At 45.6% G+C, this 10,771-nt stretch overlaps 2 protein-coding genes across 6 annotated transcripts in view; both read right to left on the minus strand.

The window, feature by feature from the left end:
* Positions 1 to 6,198, minus strand: part of LOC133477634 (Fanconi anemia group A protein) — a 61,217-nt gene extending 55,019 nt beyond the window's left edge. For 4 of the 5 annotated variants that reach the window (XR_009788433.1, XR_009788434.1, XM_061772589.1 and 1 more), the window contains exons 1-3: positions 4,798 to 5,007; positions 4,403 to 4,515; positions 842 to 938 (exon numbers count right to left, since the gene is read on the minus strand). Coding sequence is in view for 3 of the 5 variants with exons in the window: in XM_061772589.1 (XP_061628573.1) it covers positions 842 to 938; positions 4,403 to 4,515; positions 4,798 to 4,858 (271 nt within the window). In the remaining 2 variants the exon portion in view is untranslated. The other variant, XM_061772590.1, reaches the window with a different exon arrangement.
* Positions 6,199 to 7,476: 1,278 nt separating this feature from the next.
* On the minus strand, positions 7,477 to 10,169 carry slc10a3 (solute carrier family 10 member 3). The gene has a single exon (XM_061772593.1). It carries the CDS (start codon positions 9,655 to 9,657, stop codon positions 8,239 to 8,241), a length of 1,419 nt encoding a protein of 472 aa, XP_061628577.1. The 5' UTR covers positions 9,658 to 10,169; the 3' UTR covers positions 7,477 to 8,238.
* Positions 10,170 to 10,771: the final 602 nt, after the last annotated feature.

Genomic DNA, 10,771 nt, shown 5'->3' on the forward strand with positions numbered 1-10,771 from the left:
TTAGCTGTAGCTCGTAGGTAGCTGGGGCAGTGCTAAATAGCATGCAAAAAGCATTCCACCCCCGAACAGCGGAAAGCAGAGAGATTGGACGACAATAGGGACACTCTGTTCGGGCTAGTAGCCGCTCGCATGATGATGGAAAAGCCACACGTGGCATGTTAGGCCTTTTCACACTGCAGTTGCTCAGTGACAAAGGCGACGGCAATGGGGGTGAAACGGCATTTTTCTCATTCCAGGAAGAGCGCTTCGAGGTGTATTTCAGGCTGAGCAGGGAGTTTGAAATGCTCCCGCAGAGACGTCTCTGTATATTATTTTTCTAGTGGTCCAAAGTTCGGGATAGTGGGACACCTCAATAATTATGCCTTCCTCCATGTCCCCCTTGCCATTTACAGTACAATTCCACCCAAATAGCACTCAGAAATCACTCCACCAGTCTGTCTCCAACGAGAGGAGCTTTTTGACATCACCGCATCAAAGCTCCCGAATGGAACATTTTTCGATCCGATGACGCAACACTGACCCTCAGGCAGCGCTGCTTTGACCCAACACTTAGCGTCACGTCAAAACACGTCGACACCCCCTCGGCACAAACACAATGAATAGGAAAGGCGAGGGCGTCAAACATCTTGCCAAGTGCAGTGTGAAAGACCCTTTATGTCTGTAAAGTTATATTGGTAGTTTTATTTCGGTGAAAAAAGTCTATCGGTCAGAAACTGAAAATGCGGCCAAAATTTCGGTGCATCACTAATAGAAAGGATTGGTATGTCTGGTATTTACTATCAAAGCGGAATCATACAACATATAAAAACATTTATAAAAAAACAAGAAACAGAAGTCTTACCCAAAAGTGAACCTGCAATACCTAATGGGATGCCTTCAGAGGCCACCCGCCTTTGCTCATCTATGCCAGTGTTGAAAGGATTGCTTGGATTTGGATTCTAGAAAAACAGCAGCAACAACTCTTACATGGCAAATGTCTGAAGTTGTTTCAAGCACTCAAGCAAATAAGAAACAGAAAAGATGACAACTTTCACAGGGCTTGAAAATAACATTTGCACTGGTAACACCGGTTGATCGGACCAGCACCTTTTTTGGGAAGGTACAGGATGACCATGCATGCTGATGAATAATGTCTTAAATGGCATACCATAGTTTTATGAAGATTGACACTGGAAATATATATAAAATATTCAATAAATATATGAATATCCATCCATCACTTTTCTTCCGCTTATCCGAGGTCGGGTCGCGGGGGCACTAGCTTTAAACAGGGTAGCCAAGACTTCCCTCTCCCCAGCCACTTCAAACAGCCGGGAGGCATAGTCTCTCCAGCGTCTCCTGGGTCGGTCTCCTCCCCGTGGGACATCCCTGGAACACCTCACCAGGAAGGCGTCCAGGATGCGTCCTAATCAGATGCCCGAGCCCCCTCATCTGGCTCCTCTCAATGCAGAAGAGCAGCGGGGCTCTACTCTGAGCCCCTCTCGGATGACCGAGCTTCTCACCCTCTCTCTAAGGGAGAGCCCGGACACCCTGCGGCGGAAACTTATTTTGGACAGTGTTCTTTCGGTCAGGACCCACAGTTCGTGACCATAGGAACGTAGATCGACCGGTAATTTGAAAGCTTCGCCTTCGACTGAATGCAGACGCTGCACCGATCCACCTGTCGATCTCCCGTTCCATTCTTCCCTCACTTGTGAACAAGACCCCAAGATACTTGAACTCCTCCACTTGGGGCAGGATATCATCCCCGCCCCGGAGAGGGCACTCCACCCTTTTCCGACTGCGGACCATAGTCTCAGATTTGGAGGTGCTAATTTTCATCCCCACCGCTTCACAATCTGCTACGAACCGCTCCAGTGAGAGTTGGAGATCACGACTTGATGAAGCCAACAGAATCACACAGTATGCAAAAAGCAGAGATGCAATACTGAGGTTGCCAAACTGGACCCCTCTACGTCTTGGCTCTACGGAGAAATTCTGTCCATAAAAGTCATGAACAGAATCTGTGACAAAGGGCAGCCTTGGCGGAGTCCAACCCTCACTGGAAACGAAGCAGACTGACTGCCGGCAATGCGAACCAAACATATATACATACACAATTAATGCTGAAAAGGTACATACAGGTTTTGGAGAAACATATGCTGCCATCCAAGCAATGTCTTTTTCATGGACGCCCCTGCTTATTTCAGCAAGACAATGCCAAACCACATTCTGCACGTGTTACAACAGCGTGGCTTCGTAGTAAAAGACTGCGGGTACGAGACTGGCCTGCCTACAGTCCAGACCTGTCTCCCATTGAAAATGTGTGGCGCGTTATGAAGCGTAAAATACGACAACGGAGACCCCGGACTGTTCAAGCAAGAATGGGAAAGAATTCCATCTCCAAAGCTTCAACAATTAGTGTCCTCAGTTCCCAAACGTTTATTGAATGTTGTTAAAAGAAAGGGTGATGTAACACAATGGTAAACAGGACCCTGTCGCAGCTTTTTTGGAACGTGTTGCAGCCATCAAATTCTAAGTTAATGATTATTTGCTAAAAACAATAAACCTGATCAGTTTGAACATTAAATATCATTACAAAAAAAGTCATTCTGTGCATGCAATATTGTTGTCCCTTGAAAGTATTATTTCAGCTCTGGCCAATGATGCTGAAAACAGGATCTCAACAGTGAAAGCACAAGGGCTCACAAGGTTTGTTGCAATAACCCATTACCTCTCTTGCCCTCTTGATATCCTTGAGGGATTGTGTAAAAGTCAACTGGCACAAACCTTGGACTTTCTCACTGTGGACAGTCATGTAAATGCATCATTGCAGGCTGTTACTGCTCTTGAGAGAGTTGGTTCCCAGAATTTGATTGAATGAATTGCTTCTCCATATTTACCCAACATAATGCCCCAAACACTTCTGACTCTCACTTTCCCAGATATGGATGCAAAGAACTGGAGAAGTTTGTTGACTTTTTGGGGAAGAACAAAACAGATGAGAATGGCACAATTCACCATAACATGGTTGAACCTGATGAGGTCGCGTTAGAGTGGTCAGTGACCAAGAATCTCACGGACCAGCCCAAATTCAACAAGCTTGACATGGAGGCTTTCTTTCAGCGGCAGTTGATGAAGGAGATGGATAATTATCCCAACATCTGTTAATTAGTGGCGATTGGCCTGGTCTGCCCTGTCACATCTGCGGACAGTGAGAATGGTTTCAGTCGATACAATTTGCTCAAGACAAATATCCGAAACACTGCGGTTGGCTGGCGACCAGTTCAGGGGGTACGCCGCCTCTCGCCCGAGGATAGCAGCTGGGATAGGCTCCAGCACCCCCGCGACATTAGTGAGGAGAAGCGCTGTCGAAAATGGATGGACGGAAATATCCAAAACAGGTTGAAGATAGAGACCAAAAATACATTGGTCCTTGTTTCAATTGAAGGACCGGAGTTTGACCAGTTTCCTTACAAGGATTCATTTCAGCAGTGGGTGAATGGAAAAGATTGGACCGAGTTCCACGCCATGGTTACAACTACAAGATGACCATAATCTCATTGCAATTGGAATGATTTATTTATTTTTTTGCCCATACAGCCATTGTAGAAGGCATAAGAACCTTTTCTGTGTATTCTTGCATTTGTTGATGCACTTTGAGAACGTGAATTTTGTTTCACACAGTAATACACTGTTCTGCACTTCATTAGTTGGTGGTATTCAATTTAATGTTTGTCATTCTGTTCATGTTTTTTAATTTGCTAGTGGAATATAATAATTTTCTTCACTATTAAGGATACTGTTATAGTAATTGTGATTTGATATAATAAAAGTTTTGTTTTTAAACCTTGGTTTGACTTTTTTTAATGCTAAACAACAGAAGCAGAAAATGGGTGAAGAACAAGATGGTAAAATTCATTATTTTATTTATTGGCACACTTCTAAATCAATTACTTCTCTCCAGGATCAGTAATAATGTCAAAATCATCAGTCCTAATTGATGACTGGGTAGTTTTAATTGGCCCATATTAAAAGCTTATGGACTTCCTAGTGAAGAGGACTGGCTAATTATGTCGAAAGGTTTAGCCTCATAAACACGAGTGATGTTGCGGCTAACCGCACTCATGTTTGGCTTGAAGATTTTTATACTGTTTAGCCACATCGGCTAAGAGGTTCCATGACCCAGTGCCAACCCGGACTGTGTGAGAGGGAGCACTAAAACAGGCACTACCGAATGACATTTTTACTCGCGGACACTGGAAAAAGGGTCACATATGCGACCATGTTGGTAGCAGTCTCAAGCCCTGTATCACACACACACACACACACACACACACACACACACACACATCCGTTTTTTATGTTTAATGACACAATACCATGTCATAATTTGAACACCCTGTGTACTCCACTCACTCACCCCAATCTCCTTGAATAGGCTGCAGAGATCCTGCTGCTGCTCCAACAAGTGGATCACTGCCTCCTGCAGCTGCTGACCATCTCCTTGCTTTGGTTTCTTGACAACACGACCAGCTGGGAATGTAAGCAGCCAGATGAGCCAAAACATGCTTTGACATTTTCAAAAGGTTCAGAATGTTTGACATCATTGATCATTTCCATTCATTTGGGAGTCAATTCCAATTTAGCAATTCTGTTATGCAGAAAAGTCACGTGGTCCTCTTTGCAGGAAGACGTCGATATGTTGAATGAAGACTGTAGATGTCGAGCAAGAGCAATATTGATTCCGACTACATTCAAAAGCTAAAATCGACGTTTTTGTGTCAGTAAAGTTGCTAGTTCGAGATGTCCACTTACCGAGAAGGCTCGACAGACTTCTTTTCTGAGAGACAGAGTCACACGAAGCACTCAATGACATTTCAATGAACTACGGAAATGACTTGCTGCTTCCAAGACCTTTTAAATGAAAGTAACACAAAGATGTTTTCAGTTGCTATGATAAATCACTGTACTGTATTTCTATTTTACAAAACGAGTCGGCCGGGAGCGGAAACGGAACTGCTGAAGTGTCCTGTCACTCACTTCTGAATATTCGGCGAATGACCAATGAGCAGCCAGCGTGCAGGCGGGGGCGAGACTTAATTACACGTACTGCCAAGAGGGGTCCATCAGCAGTGTGAAGGCAGCAGGGCTAACGTCACTGCGACTATCCCGCACGCAGTTTGCCTTTCGACTCGAGAGCAACCCACGCGCGCAGTTTTGAAAATGTACTGCAGTTCTTCTCCAAGTCGGGGGTGTCGCTACTGCTGGTATTGGCAGGGTGGAGTTTCCTCTGCATTTTTTGGCCATTTCCGGTAGCCGGTTTTACTTTCCTTTCCGTAACAAGGAACAAAGCAACAACAATGGCGACCGTGGAACAGTGTCAAATGGGCCTAGTTGACCAGATGATACGTTTAATTATGCTGCAAAATCGATCAAGAAGGCAGCGGCATAGGTTATATGTGGAGCCGAGAGAAACGCGGAGTACGTCATCACAGCATGTGACTAAAACGGACCAATCACGAGAGATGATCTCCGCGGCATTCGACGCGCAGCAACAATGTTTATAGCTGTGGCTTAATCCGCAATACTATCATGCAGAGGTTTAAGTCTGTGATTTCCTTTACTGACCATATTCGTCATTTTAATATACAGGGCCGACGCTTCAACTGTCGCGCGCGTGTCTGTCTGCGCGGGTGTACGTACATTAAATGGCACCTTAAAAATTAGTATGCCTAACTTGTAAATGGTGAATCCACCGTCTTCTTCTTTTGCTTTGGGCTTGTCCCTTTTGGGGTCGCCACAGCGCGTCATCCTTTTCCATGGAAGCCTGTAAATCTCCTGCATCCTCCTCTCCAACACCAACTGCCCTCATGTCTTCCCTCACGACATCCACCAGCCTTCTCTTTGGTCTTCCTCTCGCTCTCTTGCCTGACAGCTCCATCCTCATCATTCTACCAATATACTCACTATTTCTCCTCTGGATGTGTCCGAACCATCGAAGTCTCATTTCTAATTTGATCCAACCCGGTCACTCCGAGAGCGAACCTCAACATTTTCATTTCCGCCACCTCCAGCTCTGCTTCCGTTGTCTCTAATCCGTCCATCACGGCTGGCCTCACCACTGTCTTAGAAACCTTGCCCCTCATCCTAGCAGAGACTCTTCTGTCACATAACACGCCTGACACCTTCCTCCACCCGCTCCAACCTGCTTGGACCCGTTTCTTCACTTCCTGACCACACTCACCATTGCTCTGGATGGTTGACCCCAAGTATTTCAAGTAGTCCTCCACCCTCGCTATCTCTTCTCCCTGAAGCCTCCCTCTTCCCCCACCAACCCTCTCATTCATGCACATATATTCTGTCTTACTTCGGCTAATTTTATATATATATATATACACACACACGTATATATAGTTCTGAGGACTCGGGTTCAATCCCCGGCCCCGCCTGTGTGGAGTTTGCATGTTCTCCCCGTGCCTGCGTGGGTTTTCTCCAGGCACTCCGGTTTCCTCCCACATCCCAAAAACATGCATGAATTGCTGACTCTAAATTGCAACTGAATTTATTTTATTTATTTTTTTAAATCTTTTTGACAGGAAGTAAAAATAAACAACGAAATGTGGTTGCCCACCTGTGCACTTGTTCTCTCTCATGTGGATTCTGAACAGAATTAACCAATCACATTCAAACTACTGTTAATGGGAGTCAGCACACATTTACCACAATGTGAAGAGCCTCTGACTAATCCCAACTATACTCTAGCTGTTTCGTAGTTTTTTGCTTTCAAGCAGAAGCCTAAAGGTTTTGTGCTAACACTGACCGCTATTTCTTAGGGTTCATTATTCCATTGACCTTATCTCAGGCCCAAGTTCCAACTGAAGAAAAACAGCCCCACAGCATGATGCTTCCACCACCTTGCTTCACTATAAGTGATGGTGTTGTTTTGATGATGAACAGTGCTGTGTTTGTGCCAAACATACCTTTTGGAATAATGGGCAAGAAATTAAACCTGGGCGACATGGTAGGCGACTGGTTAGCACATCTTCCCCACAGTTCTGAGGACCCGGGTTCAAATCCAGCATCGGATGTGTGGAGTTTGCATGTTCTGCCCATGCCTGCGTGGGTTTCCTCCCACATCCCAAAAACATGCATGATCAGTTAATTGAAGACTCTAAATTGTCTGAAGTTGTGATCGTAAGTGCAAATGGTGCCCTGCAATTGGTTAGCGACCAGTTCAGGGTGTACCCTGCCTCTCGTCCAAAGATAGTGAGTGATAGCGAGTGAGGATAAGTGGTACGGAAAATTGATGGATGGATCCAAGTTAAACCTGGGTTTCACTGGAACTTAACAACATCTCTCAAACACACATGGGAAACCAAGGGTGAACTTTTAGAACAGTGGAAATTTGTTTTAGTTCGAAATAGAAATCAGCACTGTTAGCACTGAACCTTCAAGCTTCTGCTTAGAAAGCAGAAAAAAATGCCAGGAAAAGCCTTCTAGAATAACAACTTTATTTTGGGATTAATTATAGGCACTTGAACTGGTGGTAGATGTGTGCTGACAGGAATTTGAATGTGATTGGTTAATTCTAAACATGGCCACATACCCAGTTATAAGAGGAAGCACACACTTCCGCAACCACATTATTTCAGTTTATTATACTTCCCCTCTCCAAAAGTTTCCAAAGTATTTTCAATTGAATTATATCACAATCATATACATATCACTGTAAAAACAGTTTCCTTGACGCTTTTATTTTTTTCCATTTCACCTCCTTAATATTCAAGTATGTGGATACACAGATCCAAACACAATCAATAACAAATACTTTCAAAACATCCTTATGTTCTCATTTAAAGCACAAAACTCTTGTTCGCAATCCTCCCACTAAGACACATTGAACCACTTGTAAACATGATACAAATCAATCTTTGTGTTTTGTTTAGAAAAGTAATTTAGTACAAAAATATATTTTCTTCTATATGTATTTCTTTCTTCGGAATTGTTACACTACGTAGCTCACAGTATAATATTTACAGAAATGAGACAAAAAGAGCTTAGGCGAGTATAAGGCCATTGGTTTACATGAAAAATATGAAAGGACGATTTACAAAAAGTCACCCACCGAGTGTTCTGCTCATAACTGAAAACAACCAGGCATGCAAAATGGTATAAGCTGTTTTTTCCCCACAGGTAGGTTTAGCAAGTTTATTTCCTCCCCCCCCCCCCCCCGCCCCCCCCAAATTGCATCTACAATCAGTTGTCACTTCCCGTACTCGTGACAGAGGGCCCACACAACCAGTGCCGGGTGTAATATGCCAAAACTATGAGAAGCATCTCAGAGGTGCTGCTGAGGGCCACAATAAAAGGAGCTTGTGACACAAAGTCGGCCTCCATCCGGCGGAAGGATAGCTGCATGACGGCGAGGGCCAGCAAGCTGTTCTGGACGCCCACCTCAATGCTCACCGTCTTCCTCTGCGTTGGTGCCATGCCCACCAACTTAGCCAGAACCGCACCAACGAGCAACCCGAGCAATGGCACTGTCAAACCGACAGCCACAATCTGGGGCCTGACGTTGGCCAATATGGATGCGCCCATTTGGTAGGCCATGAAGATTCCACCAATAATGAGCACAAAGCTGAAGGGCCTTATGAGTCCTAGCAAGACACGAGTGAGGGCGGGCAGCCGTAGCTTGACCAGCATGCCGAGAGAAATTGGGATGGCAATGAAGAGGAGGGTGCCGAAAATCTTCACAAATGGCACATGCAGCGCAGCGTGCACCCCCAGCAGATGACCATACAGAGCGGATGACAGAGGCATGGCTGCCGCCGCCACCACTGTAGACGCCAGGGTCATCGAGATGGCGAGGGTGACGTCTCCTCCTAGCAGCAGACTGTAGAGGTAGCCGCCTCCGCCGCCCGGGGCAGAGCACGTGATCACCAGGCCGAGGGAGAGCGCTTTGGGTAGAGAGGCCAGCCGAGACATGCTGTAAGCATACAAGGGCATCACCAGGAACTGACCCAGCACCCCGAGGAGCAGAGGTACAGGGCTCTTCAGGAGAGCTTTCAGTACCTCAACCTCCACCTTGCATCCAAAGGCACACTTGTTGACAAAGATGAGGGGAAGCAACGCAAATAGCACAGGGTTCTCTGAGAAATGGGACAGTCCACCTGACCTGATGAGTTGTGTGGCTGGGTCATCATTCCCGGGGGCCACCACCACGCAGTAATCTGTCCTCTCCTCGATCAGAATGGGCGAAGAGTCCTGGGACAGGTCCAACAGCTTGATCTGAAGCTGAGCCCTTCCTGGGAAACCGGAGTGGATACCGATAATGTAGCTCCTTCCAGGTCCTGCATGACCACTGTCGCTCACATTCAGGATGGAGAGGACTTCTGGGTCCAAGGAGCGCACTTTCACGGTCTGTTTCCAGCTCTGACGGCCTTTCCTGTTAGCTTCCGGGCTCCGGTATTGGCAGGAGATTACAATCACGCCCTTGGTGTTTTCAGGGAACTCGAATTCCTGTGACGAACCGTCTCCAATCGTGATGTACCTGCTGCTATCTGCCGTCAAATTGGAGGGCTTGCTGTGGTTGACGGTCTGATTCACAGTGGCCCACGCCCGGTCCGCTTCGCCGGTAACAAGGAACAGACAACAGATCGTAAATAGCGTCCTCATTGTATTCTCGGACACTTCTCCCCTGCCACGCTGTTACTCCGCGACGGCAAACATTGCCATTGTTGTCTCCGGTGTAAAACAAAAGCGTTTCGGTTCTACATGTCGTACGTTTCCCATTTTCGAGCTGCCATTATACCGGAACTAAAACATCACCCCGCCCTGTCCAGTCAGAGGCGTGCAATTGACAGCGAACGTCGACACACAGGAAATCCAACAACCGCGTAGATTTCTCCATAAGGGGGTGGCAGCCAGCAATACTCGCTGCTAAAATGTCCGACTCGAACAACCGGCATCTCCTCTACTCCTTTTTTGTCTGTGTTGATCCATGGGCTGACGCAAATCGAAAGAATCTTATATACCTACTGTTGTTTGCTTACGGTTCATAGACGAGTAAGACCCCCGTTTGGCTGAATGTATATTCTATTATTCCGGTTATTGCTTTCCAAAATAAAAAAAAATCATTAATTGGGGAATTGAGAGGAGCCCATATATTGTGGGTGTTTGTGCACTTTCTATTAAAATGAGATGTAAGTGATACTTATAATTGCAAAGCCTCATTTGTAATGCATTTGGGTGGTCATTGTGACCAAAAGAATGCGTGTCATTTTAAAACTACAACCCACTTCCGGTGTCGCCTACGGTAACAATTTTAACTTAAACCCCCGAGTAGCACACAAAGCATCTCTACTCCCTCAGCCAATAACCGTGGGAGTCTAGTGGGAAAGGGAATACCATGATTTGTATTCACTTGGGGTAGGCGGTGGAGGGGCAAGGATTAGTCATACGCACTTCAAAACGCTATACTAGTTTATAAAATCAAACAAGAAATAATATGTTCATCTAAATGAAGAACAGCTTCTATGTCTACAGTTTTTACCCCATCTACTACCACACTCCTTTGGTCTGTTTAATCTGTATTACTCCTCATTTCCCATTTAATGACTTCGAGTTTATGTCACATTCCATAATCCTGCAATATCACGTGGCACTGATCCACTCTGCTCTTATTGAACAATCAGCACAGCCACTTTTCTCTTGCCAGTTCTCAGAAAGGCTGCTGCCAAGTTGACGATCCCTTGTTTGTTACACACAACTGGGAAACCTGACACTACTG

The sequence above is a fragment of the Phyllopteryx taeniolatus genome, chromosome 5 (genome assembly GCF_024500385.1).
Source record: "Phyllopteryx taeniolatus isolate TA_2022b chromosome 5, UOR_Ptae_1.2, whole genome shotgun sequence".
Classification (NCBI taxonomy): domain Eukaryota; kingdom Metazoa; phylum Chordata; class Actinopteri; order Syngnathiformes; family Syngnathidae; genus Phyllopteryx; species Phyllopteryx taeniolatus.

What these genes read in the sequence shown, in the direction of transcription:
- slc10a3 (XM_061772593.1), bottom strand. Translation starts at nt 9,657, where the DNA reads ATGAGGACGCTATTTACGATCTGTTGTCTGTTCCTTGTTACCGGCGAA.